Source organism: Pongo pygmaeus, chromosome 10 (assembly GCF_028885625.2).
Source record: "Pongo pygmaeus isolate AG05252 chromosome 10, NHGRI_mPonPyg2-v2.0_pri, whole genome shotgun sequence".
NCBI lineage: Eukaryota > Metazoa > Chordata > Mammalia > Primates > Hominidae > Pongo > Pongo pygmaeus.
The window spans coordinates 127254929-127268307 of record NC_072383.2 but is presented as its reverse complement, the minus strand read 5'-3'; the positions used below and the strand labels follow the sequence as shown (position 1 = coordinate 127268307).

The 13379-nt window shown below is 41.8% G+C and overlaps 1 protein-coding gene across 2 annotated transcripts in view; it reads right to left on the bottom strand.

Annotated features, from left to right (window-relative positions):
* The window catches only part of TMEM132C (transmembrane protein 132C), a 467769-nt gene that overhangs the window by 301032 nt on the left and 153358 nt on the right, over positions 1 to 13379 (bottom strand). For both annotated transcript variants that reach the window (XM_054444365.1, XM_054444366.1), the window contains exon 2: positions 8200 to 9088. In XM_054444365.1, coding sequence (XP_054300340.1) covers positions 8200 to 9088 — 889 coding nt within the window. The remainder of the gene's footprint in view (positions 1 to 8199; positions 9089 to 13379) is intronic.

Sequence of the window (13379 nt, the reverse complement as noted above, 5' to 3'; positions counted from 1 at the left end):
CCTCATGATCCGCCTGCCTCGGCCTCCCAAAGTGCTGGGATTACAGGTGTGAGCCACCATGCCTGGCCCCAAAGTCCTTTTAAAGGAGGTGAAACCCACTTTTTTTTTTTTTTTTTTAAGAGACAGGGTCTCGCTATGTTGCCCAGGCTGGACTTGAACTCCCGGGTTCACACAATCCTCCCACCTTAGCCTCCAGAGTAGCGGGGACTATAGGCAAAAGCCAGTCTTTCAACTCTACCTGAATTTCCTTGACATACAGTGAGATTCTAGAAATGAATCCACCTATAAACCTCATCCTGTTTGGAAAAATAATACTTCTCTCAGTATTCTTGCATAAATCTTGCACATTTCTTCATAGGCTTTCTTCCCTGTGTCCACCCTTCATCCTGTTTGTTTATTGGAACATGGTGAGAGCATACGCAGCTGTTAAGCACATGCAGCATGGTGTTGGCTTGGTTGGGGGAGATTTAGTGACTGATAAAATGACTGGGCCTCATCCACCAGTCAAAGCAGGACGGAACTAATGAACCAGGAGGTCCCATGCCCCACAGCTAGGAAAGAACATCACCTTCTGTGCCGAAGCTGAGAAGCAGCTCCTTGCTCTCTTATTTCCCGAGTGCACCCCTACAAAGCAAGGGCTATTAAAGACTGCATGCTTGGCATCCAGTCTCTCTTTCATTCTGTCTTTATTCGTGAGAGAGGACTACCTCCTTATTTCACAGTGTTTTACTTCAAAAACAAATCTCTTAGGATTTATGTCCTGAAGGTTCCATTATCAGTCCTGACACACAAAACCTACCCAGCAAAGGACAAAGAAGCTATGTAATTGCTGTTCTATTTTCAGGTATGTTTGAGGGACCATCACAAGGCCCACATCCCATAGACCACCCAGATATCTCTATTCTCTGCAAGCCAAGGGTGTAGGCTCATGGTTGTCAACCAGGGTGATTTTGTCCCCCAATGAAGAGTTAGCAATGTCTGGAGACATTTTGGTTGTCAGACCTGGAGCAGAGGTGGAGGTGCTACTGGACTTTTTCTACTGAGTAGAGTCCAGGGATGCTGCTCAATATTTTACAATGCACCAGACAGCCCAACACAAAAGAATTAGCTGGCCCCAAATGCTGATGATAGTGAGGTTGAGAAGCCAGTCCCTATGCTAAGCGTCTCTCTTCACTGTGTTGAGACATGGGGATGTGTCTATTTACTACACATAAATTCATGTTAGCAGCAGAGTATAATCTCCCAGTCAGGAGTGATGCTTTATGACTCTCTTAGCATCCCTAATGCAGGGTTTGGAATTGGTTACAAGTAGAGAACAAATCTCTTCCATGTCTATGAAACATACTGTTCAATTAAGTGGGCTTATTTTAAGTTGGAGAGGATGAATGATCACCGCCTCTGCTCTTTAGGTATCAATTTCATTGCTTACTGACAAGGCCAAACATTCACACCCCCTACCCCCAAGTTCTTCACTTTAATAACCTGCAGGGTCAAGACTGACCTACCTACTTACAACCTGCAACTTGAGTCAAACTAACACTGATTTTGGCAGCAGAGTGATTCTGTGAGCTCAGTCTGAGCTAGGCTTTGGGGAGGCAGTCAGTGGAAGTCATCCCATCCTCAGCATCCACAGGGGTTCAGGAGCACAGAGGTACACTGAGGTGGCAGTAGGAATTTTCAGAACTGATGACCTCCATTGTCAACATATTTTGAACATCCTTGGAAAAGTAAATAACGCCTACGCTTTCTCTGAGGAATCCTGATCTTTATTTCAAGAAGACTCAGTTAATTATGAAACAAAACATCCATGAAAAGGAATGTTTATGAAATAGGTTTGATATTAGGCATTTGGTTTTGTATTTATTTAATAAATGTTTAGTGGGGCTTTATTTTTTGCCAAGTCATACACCAAGGGCTGGGGATATAGCAGTGAACAGAGAGATGGAAAAAGGGCTTACCCTCAGGAGCCAACCCACTTATATTTGTAAAACCTATCTGCATATGTGTTTTTCATTTATGTTGGTAATTATTTTATTTTTTATTTTTTTAAATCGGCTTCCAAAATAATGTTATAGCTACAAGAAACACAGGTTCCATCTTCCACACCTTGACTTTTGGGTCTCATGAACTAATTTGATTATAAAGCAAGCGTTGCCTTTGAATTCACTTTGTGAAGTTGCAAACAAAATCCAGTCTGCTTCTTTTTGCTCATGGAAGAGTGTCCTTTGTGAAAATGATCTTGCCGAGAAGGTTCATGCCAAGTTCCATGTATGTTATTAGTCCCATAAACATTTCCAAGAAGTCCAGGCCCTCTCAGTGAAGCCATTGTGCGAAGACCCATTGGAGAAAGTCTTTGGGTTTCTCAGTGAGGAGAGATCATTCAAGGTCTCCCTGCATGTACGCCATGAATTTCCCAATAGAAAAGATCCAGCAATGGACCTCGATGATCCAACATTCTGTGACCTGGGTGGATTTCTCCTGTGATCTAACCAGCAGCCATAGGTGGAGGCAGCTGGAAAGATATGGATGATATATACACCCCATGTTCTTCATTCACTCATTGGCTGATGGGCATTTAGGTTGATTCCATATCTCTGCAATTAGCTATGCATACACAAAGGCATACAGGGTGCTAGAATGGATGTTAGAGTCTCGGAAGGGGAGAGGGTGAGAGGTGGTTCAGGGATGAAAACTTACCTATTGAGTACAATGTACGCTAGTTGGGTGACAGGTGCACTAAAATCCCAGACTTCACCACCGTGTACTTCATCCCTATAACCAAAAACCACTTGTAACCCTAAAGCTAGTGCAATGAAAAAATAGTGTTGGTTCCCAAACTTCAGCGAGACTCATACCAACTTCACTATTATTCCCACATCTGTGTCCGTCCTCTTATTTGCTTCTTGAATATTTTTTCCTTAAAACGATGATTTTAAGTATTAAAGTACATTTTAATTAAATTAAAATTATAATACACTATCTAGAAAGGGAAAACCTGCCTCTCCCACAGGCTTTCCATCACAGGAATGGCAGCTCTGTCCTTCATCCCCAACATCCTGATGCTGTGTCTCCTTCACACAAGTCTGCCCACAAATCTCATCAGTCCCAGCTTTAAATTTAATCCAGAATCTGCACACTCATTTACACCTCTGCTGCTGCTATCCTGATCCAAGTCCCTGTCTTCTCTCACCTAGATTACTGCAATACATAAAAATAAGTTACATCGTGACACTCCTTCTTCAAAACCTTCCGGTAGTCCCCATCTCACCTGGAACAAAAGTCTTTACAATGGCTCACAAAGTCCAAGGTGATGTGAATCCCAGCTCCCCTCTGAGCTCACCTCCCCCTACCTGTCCTATCTTCCATTCTGTTTCAGCCACATTAGTCTCCTTACTGTTCCTGAAACAAACCAAGCAAGCATCCCCAGGACCTTTGCACGAGTTTCCCTGCCAAGACCACGCTTGATTCAAATGCCACTTTTTCAACAAAGCCTGCCTTGACTGTCACCTTAAATTGTATTCTCAGCACTTTCCATTCTTCCTCCCTTGTCCATTTTTTCCTAAGCCACTTATCACTGTCCATTGTATTTACTTGGTAATTATTATTATTATTATTTCATTTTTTGAGACAGAGTGTCACTCTTGTCACCCAGGCTGGGCTTCATTGGCATGATCTTGGCTCACTGCAACCTCCGCCTCCCGGGTTCAAGCCATTCTCCTGCCTCAGCCTCCCAAGTAGCTGGGATTACTGGTGCCCGCCATCATGCCCAGCTAATTTTTTTTTATTTTTAGTAGAGACAGGGTTTCACCACGTTGGCCAGGCTGTTCTTGAACTCCTGACCTCAGGCGATCTGTCCACCTCAGCCTCCCAAAGTGCTGGGATTACAGGTGTGAGCTACCATACCCAACCCAATTTTAATTATTTTTATCTCCCCTAACTAGGAAATCAGCTTCACGCAGGCAGGGAGTTTTGCCTGTTTCATTCAGTGCTGTAGAACAATGCCTGGCAAATGGGCAGGGGTCAGTACATATTAACTGAGTCAATATTTACCAAGTGAATGAAAAGAAATATTGTATCCACAGTGAAAATGGAAAACCACTGTTTTGTTTGTTTTGTATTTGGGCTATCAAAAGAAAATAACTATAAACAAGGAAAGCAGAACAAAGTTTTAAAATTCCAGCTGGAAAAGAAGAAGGCTTGGAAACAGTGACCTGTCTTTCTTTTTGCCAAAAAAAAAAAAACATTAGTAGATGCTGTCTAGTAGATGCTGTCAGGATGTTAGAGGTATGCTAGCAGAGAATAAGACTTTTCATTGTAGCGTTAGAAGAACTGAATGACAACTGAACACAAAGGCTGTGTACACTCTGCAATACCATGGCACTTAGTGTCTAGCATTGTACATCTCTTGTACACAGCTGTGAGCCAACACACAGAAGTCCAGAGCCTTCCCACTCATCCTGGAGAGTTTGCTGTTCATAAGGCTTATTTTATGCAGGATGGAATTCCAGGGACTCTGTCTTTACCAGCTGGCTTGAGGCTAAGCTCTCTGAGGGCCTCTCAGATGTTGTCTAGCTTAAGGCAGACGGTGCCCAAATACCTATTGGTTTCTTGGCAAATACCAGATTCAGAAAGAAGGGCGTGCAGTCTTGGAGGCTGTACTAACTATACCTTTGGTTGTATCATTTCTTGGCACACATGCACATTTTGATTAATTTTATCTTGCCTACTAGAACATAAGCTTCACTCGGGCAGGAAGTGTTGCCTGTTTCATTCACTGCTGTAGAACAATGCCTGGCAAATGGGCACGGTTGGATACTTGCATATTGCATTGATGATACAGAAACACACAACATATCTAGGGGCCTACAAAGATGGCATCTCTGCACAGGAAGGAAGTTCTCTGTATTCCCTAAAAAAAAATAAAAAAATACAGGAGAAGCAGACCGAGCTCATCTTTTCCTAACGGACACTAAAGAGACTCTGGCAGGTGTTCAAGGAACTAATTTTCTAATTGAACTTCCTTGCCTTTGAAAATGTCTTCAGTCACAGATAAGCTGGAAAGAGATAAGGTGCCCTAAAACCTACATTCTGACCCAAACATCCTCCGTAGTTTGGTTAATAATGTTATGCCAATGCCAGTTTCCTGGCCTCAGTATTGGACTATGGTTATATGAAGTGTTACTACCAGTGGAAGCTGGGGGAGGGGTCTATGAGAAATCACTGTACTATTTTTGCAACTTCTTACAAATCTATAATTATTTAAAAACATAAAAGCTTAATTTTTTTAAAGAAGTACCTTCAGTCATGTTGGAGAAACAGGAGAATTGGAGAGAGGGGGAGAGAAAGAGGGGGATTAAGGAAGGAGAGAAACAGAGAGACTCCACATAGAGCAAAATTCCATTTGACACACTGTTGCCTGCCAATCATTTTGGCAACTCAAATTAAGCCGAGACTCTGAAATGTGTATGCCATCCATAACGTCCCCTTTTTAATTAGTGAAATTCCATCTTCGGAATGAGAATGAACCTCAAAGACGGGTCTTCAGATGGTTTGTTTGTTCCCTATTCATTGAATTCCGACACGCCTGAGACACAAGGACTTGCATTTGCACACGTGTTTGGGGAACGTTTGCTGCTCAGACTTTCTCATAAGCAATTGCTTTTAGCCCTTAGGAAATTTGCTTCGAATTTAAAATCTGAGGTAAGGAAATATAACACGTGCCATATCTTGCTGAACAGGGGGTGAGGTGGATCTTTTCTCCCCAGGACTTTGATCTGTGATGGGAAAGATCAGAAGGGAGGGAATACAGCTGCTGCACTTGACGGCACTAAGCAGTGCCCTTTAATGTGACTAAGTCTTACACCCCAGAACCAAGCCATTAGTAACCTCTGTGCTACAAATACTCCTGTCATTATACAAAGACGCTGCTCTTTAAACAAAATCACAGTACAATGGGAACAATAGAATTTTGAGAATAAATTTGGCAGTTGTTTTACACAACACACAATGTCCGTTTACTGTGAAGATAGAATTCAATGCTTATTGAAGGTTTGATGGGTGTTTAAAAACAGCCCTGTTAGTAATATTCAATATTGAAAGAGAAGTTTCAGTGCACCAGACACTGTTATGAGCACCTTGCAAATAAATATTAGCCCACTGAATCCTCACAACCCCATCGAAGCAGGTACTATAATTACATCTGCTTTAGAGAGGAGGAAACTGAGGCACACAGAGGTTAGTTAACTTGCCTACCAACACACAGGCTGTAAGTAGAAGAGATAGGATCAGAATTGAGGTCAGCTGGTTGGAAGACCTTTGTTCACCACCACCATGCCTATCTTTGTGATGAAAATTTCAGAAAACAGATCCTCCTCTCTGAAGAGCCCCATCTAAGCATCCCTTCTAGGTACAGCTGTAAGGTTGTGGACCTTAGACCTAGGGACCCAGGTGGCTTGGCTCATGCTCACCCTGGTAGACACTAGAGCCTACATTTTCTGAAGCAGGACATTAACAAAGTGCAAGGGGGAAGATGATCACTGTAAAATTTTACAACTACTTAGCATGCCATGCTGGAGACTTTCTGTCTCCAGCTTCCAAAGCCAGGGATAGATGCATTTATTTCATGATTGATCTGAAACTCAGGGGGCAAGAGGACTTACCAAAAATTAAACTCAGAGCTCCCAGATCAGTATCTTTTCGAATCCAAGCCATGGGGAAACAAACCCAGTATTCAGACCCTTTTATCTGAATATTGACTCTCCCGGCTCCTCAGTGACAAGGTCATGATACTTTCAATAAGCCACCGATACGCTGACAGCGAGACCTGTCCCTCCCCACCATGATGTCAGCATGTCCCTCACTGAACACCAAGGTTCACAAAGCAAATGCAGTGAGAATCCCTTGTACAGTAAATCTCATAAAAAGATGTAGGATTTCATAACGTCGCTGAAAGGGGTGTCATAACAGTCCTCCAAGCATATCCAGAAAACATTTGCAAATGAAGATCTGCAAAATTAGTCCACTTAAAAATTGAAAGGAAAAACTATAAAGATAATGACGAGATGCATACTTCAGAAGACAATTATTTGAATCTGAAGGATTAAGATGAGAAACTAATGGAAACCTCTGAATCTTTTTGTAAATGAAAAAACAAAAAAAATTAAAAATAAGCATCCTTATAGTCATATTACAAAAGTTAAACAGAAATGAAATATGGTATGATGGGCTATCATTCTAGCTTGCAAACATTTTTCCAAGCAACTCATTCAAAATATGATTAGGGCTGAATTCTAACAAGAGCCAAAGCAGAGCTGCAATTACAAACTAACTCCTTCTTAACTATAACAAGAAAAAACATTTTTATCCCATTTATTTTTTAAACAAATTTAAAACAAATACTTCTTTCATTATTATGACATTCTAGTCCACATTGTAAGAGGATTTGCTTTAAATGAATTTTAGCCCAGTATTAATTATCCTCAGAAAACATATGCTCCTGTATCAAATTTTAGAATCATTATACAGAGTGACAGAGCAGCCCTGTTACAGCTTGGATGCTGCTCTCTGTTGAACCCGCAATGGTGACAGTAGGTGGATTATGCTGCTGCTTTGTTTATTTGTATTACAAGATGGAATACCTTTGCTGAAGAGTTTTATGCCGGGCATGTTTGCTTAATTATTGCTAAGCTATACTCATGCACTAAGGCCTCCCAGACACTAACTGGCAACATTTAACACCACCTAATTAAAAAAAAGTGTACTTTGCTTGGCTCTTTTCACATATATACCCAAAGTGAGATCTCATCACTCCTCTGCCTTTTCTTGGGCTTCTTGAACATAGACTTTCAATCATGCAACTCAAATGGTATCTCATCAAAGGATTCACAGCAGAAGAAAAATCACATCCCTCTCCAAGTGTGAGGATAACTGAAGGTCTAGAGAGGCGGATTACTTTCATCTTGATCCTTTTGGAAACAACTTCTGCCCGCCCTTTGCCTCTTCTTCCCTCCATAACCCACGGTGTAAGGAGGGCTGTTGAGAGCATGTGGGCAGGTGCATAATTTGCCTTCCCCTGTTAATGCTGAACGGTCCCTGAAGGTAGTGAAAATCGATGCTTCCTGAATATCTATCTGCCACGCATGGAACCCAATCTCACACCAGGCATGCCAAAGATGAGCAGGGGCAAGCATGGGCACCTACCTCAAGATGAAGAGGTCCACGGAGGAATTGCTCGAGATGGTGACATAGGCCGTGACCACCTCTCCCTGCTTGACTGGCCTGGAAGGCAGCCAGATGACCACGTTACCATCCAAACGCAGCTCGCTGAGCTGGGCGCTGTCCTGGGCCCGGTAAAGGCCGACGGTGCCGATCCTCTGCAGGTGGGACGTGGTTTCCTCCAGCCCATCCTTTCCTGGACGGATGGCGTTGCCCTTCCTGAAGTCACCCCCGGCACAGTCCCCTCGCTCGTTTCCTGGGTGCACAGTGTAGTAGAGCTCCACAGGGGTCCCCTCCGGCTGGTCCATGGACTTCTTCCTCCCGGCACCCACCGTCGGGGCACTGAACCAGCTGGACAGGAGCTCCAGCTCAGCCACGCACAGCCCTAGGTCCCCCTTCAGCCGGCAGCTGCCCCGCACCTCTCTGGTCTCTCGGAAAGCAAAGACCCTCAGGCACGGCAGCTTCTCCCCGGCGCTGCGGTCGTCCCAGTCTCTGCCCACGACGTGGAACAGAACCTGCACTTTGGGCCGGCTCAGGTAGACTTTGTCCCGCAGGATGTGGGCTTTTAGTTTCCAATCAAAACTAAACTTATTGGTTGGACCTAAAAAGTTTGAAGTCAACATCAAGTCCAGAGGCACAACCTTTTCCACAGAAAAGGGTCCATAGCTGGCATTGAGCGCTGGGGGCTGCCTGGTTTTGTAGGTAAAGAAGGACTCCACCCTCGCCTGCAGGCTGGAGTTCCGCAGCAGGTCCTGGTTGGCTTCCTTGAGGAAGAAGGAGGTCTCTGCTCTGAGGACGTGGTAGCTCACAGGTAGGTAAGGCGGCAGTGAGGAGAATCTCTGTATGTTGTCTGTGACCCCGTGACCCTCTATCACTAAAAAGGGAAAAAGAAAGAAAAGAAAAAGACAAAGACAGGATTATTAATGGGCAATAATAATAATGAGCAGCCGCTCGTTAGCTGTTAGGTCTGTAAGCCATTTAGAAATGTGGGATAGAAATTCTGAAGTCCACTTGGCTAGAATTTTTATATTCTTTCTGGAATAAGTCATTAAACGATTCTACATGGTCCACGAATTATGCATATACTTATATTAGGTTGAAACATATGAAAATGAGAATTCTATAGAGTGAGATTCATTGAATGGTGGCAATTTCATAGAGTTCAACTTAACAGAATGATGGTAAATTACCTATAGGAGTAAAGTGGGTATTTTATTAATAATTTGCATGAGTTTAAAATGTACTTAACGGCACTGGTACATGAATAGCAAAACAGGCCAATGAATGAAGTCCATAAATAAACCCAAGAACATATGGAAGTTTAGTCAGTGATAAAGGTAGCATCTCAAATCCTGAGGTAAACATAGACTTTTTTTTCTTCTTTATAATTTTTTTTAATAGAGAAGAAGGTCTCACTAATTTGCCCAGTCTGGTCTTGAACTCCTGGGCTCAAGCAATCTTCCGACCTCAGCCTCCTAAAGTGCTGGGACTACAGGCATGAGCCACCGCACCTGCTGCAAATGTTGACTTTTAAATCATTGGTGCTAGGACAACTGTACAGCCATTAAGAAAAAAGTAGATCCATACCCCACACCATACATAACACTAAACTTCAAATGGATCAGCAATATAAATCAAAGAAGTTACATCTTTCAAGCACTAAAGAAAACATGGATGAATTCCTCTATAACCTGGGTTTAGGAAGAGCTTCACAATTATGACTCAAAATCTAAACGCAATTTAAAAAATAATAAATTTGCCTGTATAATTAAAAAATTTGCATTACAAAAATACCATAAATAAAGTCAAAAGGAAAATAACAGGCTGGGAGTAAATATATCACATTAAAAGGGATAATGGCCCTAATATACAGATCTTGAAATTTGAGGAAAAAGATTTTAAAAATTGAGAGAGAAGTGAGTAAAGGATATGAACAGATATTCACAAAAATATATTAAAATTATATATATATTTAAAACTATTGAGCCTCACTCACAATTAGAGAAATACAAGTGAAAACTACAAATACCACCTCTTACCTATAAGACTGACAAAAATTACAAAGTATAACACACAATATTGGGAAGTCGACAGGCAATAGACGGTCTTAGTATATTGCTGCTGAGAATGAAAAGCGGTACGACCTTTCTGGAAGGGAACTTGGCATTACATTTGCACTTTTCTTCGACTCTTTCATCTTACTTCTAGGAATCTACTCTGAAGATACACCTCTGGCAATTAGAAAACACATACACACAAGATCATTTATTGCAACATTGGTTTTTTTTTTTTTTTTTTTGAGACGACGTCTCGCTCTGTCACCCAGGCTGGAGTGCAGTGGCGCGATCTCGGCTCACTGCAAGCTCCGCCTCCCGGGTTCACGCCATTCTCTTGCCTCGGCCTCCCAAGTAGCTGGGACTACAGACACCCACCACCATGCCCGGCTAATTTTTTTGTATTTTTAGTAGAGATGGAGTTTCACCGTGTTAGCCAGGAGGGTCTTGATCTCCTGACCTCATGATCCGCCCACCTCAGCCTCCCAAAGTGCTGGGATTACAGGTGTGAGCCACCGTGCCCGGCCTCATCATTGGTTTTAAATGCAAAATATTTTGACACAACTTTCATACCTCTATGCAGAAAAATGATCGAATAAACTACAGTAAATCCACACAGTGGAGTATCATGAGCTGCAATAAGAAAAGGAAGAAGATCTGTATGAAGCAATATGGAGTGCTTTCAAAAATATACTGCTAAGTGAAAAAGCATGGTGCAAAAGGCTATCTGAGTATACTAACTTCTGTGTAAGAAAGAAGCGGAGTGTATTAGGCTGTTTTCACACTGCTGATAAAGACATACCACAGACTGGGTAATTTAAAAAAGAAAGAGGTTTAATGGACTCACAGTTCCACATGGCTGGGAGGCCTCACAATCACGGTGGAAGGCAAAGGAAGAGCAAAGGGATGTCTTACATGGTGGCAGGCAAGAGAGCTTGTGCAGGGGAACTCCCATTTACAAAACCATCAGATCTTGTGAGACTTACTCACTACCCCGAGAACAATATAGGGGAAACTACCCCCATGATTCAATTATCTCCACCTGGTCCTGCCCTTGAAACATGTGGATTATTACAATTCAAGGTGAGATTTGGGTGGGGACAGAGACAAACCATACCAGGGAGATAAGAAAATGTCTATGTATCTGCTCATTCATGTAACACACATGAACACACAAGAAAAGAAATCAGAGTCTACAAGGTTGGTTATTAACAGGGGTTAGGTGAGAACCAGGCAGAAATAAAGGGGGCTGAAGATGGGGAGAAAAGATGGAGGGTGTTGTTTTTTTGTATAGTTCTGACCTTTGGAATCATGTTAATGTTTGACATATGATAATAATATCAACACGGGTGAGTAAAAACCCTGAATTGGTTACAAATGGAAAGAAATGAACTTAATTGTATTAATGAATATCAAAACCACACTGAAGGGAGGGTAAGGGAGAACTAATCCAAGTAATTTTGGACACATATTTTGGCTGTAAATCCTGAATAAAGACAACAGAGAATCACAGACAAACATTGAATGATAGTGAGTAAATTTGTTTCGGACAAAAGTATGAATTAGCAATTCTGAAACTACTCTCTGTATATTTCTTATCAAGTAGATAAGAAATATATTGTGAACCTGAGAGCCTCGTTTCTCACTGTCAGGGAAGGGGTTATAAATATAGAAAGGGATATGGCCAAAATGAAACCTGCAGTGGGTTAGAATGGGATTGGTGTATATAAACTCCAGTTTATAATGTATATATAGAGAAAGAGAGGTAGATTGTATACACACATGTATGTGTGCATGTGTATGTACATAGACGTGTTTCTTAACTCTGTCCTCAATGAGATACCAAGAGCAATCATCACATATAGCACCCAGATATTGGTTTCTAAATACCATTCTTCACTAAAAGAAACCAGGAATCCTTGGAAAAGTGTCTCATTCCTAATACAAGAAGAACCTGGAACACCTATCTTATTATGTCAGAAAAGAGGAAGAGCCCTTAGAATGATAACAATATGTCCAAAGGATGCAGGAACAGCAGCACTGAACACATTGAAGATAATTTGACCATCAAAACAAATAATGATGTTAAAAGATTGTAAGCCATTAAATGAAATAAGAATCTATGACTCGATGATACTGTCATAAAGTCAGATCGAAGGGACAGTTTTTCCTTATGATATGATCCAAACTGATCATTGACAACATTCACAGTAGTGATTGATTCAGGCAAAGGTCATAAGTGGATGCTAAAACTATCTGGTGAGAGTTTCATGAGTAACAGGAGATTCACATCATCTTAAATTGTCTTCCAACAAGTTAGCCCCAAGTTGTTCACTGAATTACAAAGGAAACATGGGTAGGTTTCGGTGGAGAAATCTGGCAGGCAGTGCTTTGACCAAGTGACCAAAATTGACATCATCAGGAATGCGGCCAACAGAGAAATGTCTCCCGACATGGACACACAGAGAAGAACACAATATCGGGTCCCTAGTATTTCTGCAAACATTTGCATAATTTGCATCTAATCATGAGGAAATGTCTAAGGTTCATTCTATGAAGTAATTGGCCTATACTCATCAAGAATGTTGAGGTCATGAGTTAAGAAGAAAGTTGAAAGAACTGTTCCAGATTTGTGGATAAAAAGACGTCTAAAGATACACAAAACTGAAGGCAACACATGATTAGAAATTTTATTTTCCTATAAAGAATATTTTTGAGACCATTGGCAAAATTTGCAATAAGCCTCTAAAGTAGCTAATAATTTTGTATCAATGTTAATTTCTTCATTTTGATAATTGTACTATACTTATATAAGAGAATATCTTTATTTTTAAAAATATATATTCAAGGCCGGGTGCAGTGGCTCACGCCTGTAATCCCAGCACTTTGGGAGGCTGAGGTGGGTGGATCACGAGGTCAAGAGATCGAGACCATCCTGGCCAACATGGTGAAACCCCGTCTCTACTAAAAATACAAAAAATTAGCTGGGTGTGGTGGCGGGCGCCTGTAGTCCCAGCTACTTGAGAGGCTGAGGCAGAAGAATCACTTGAACCCTGGAGGTGGAAGTTGCAGTGAGCCGAGATCATGCCACTGCACTCTAGCCTGGTGACA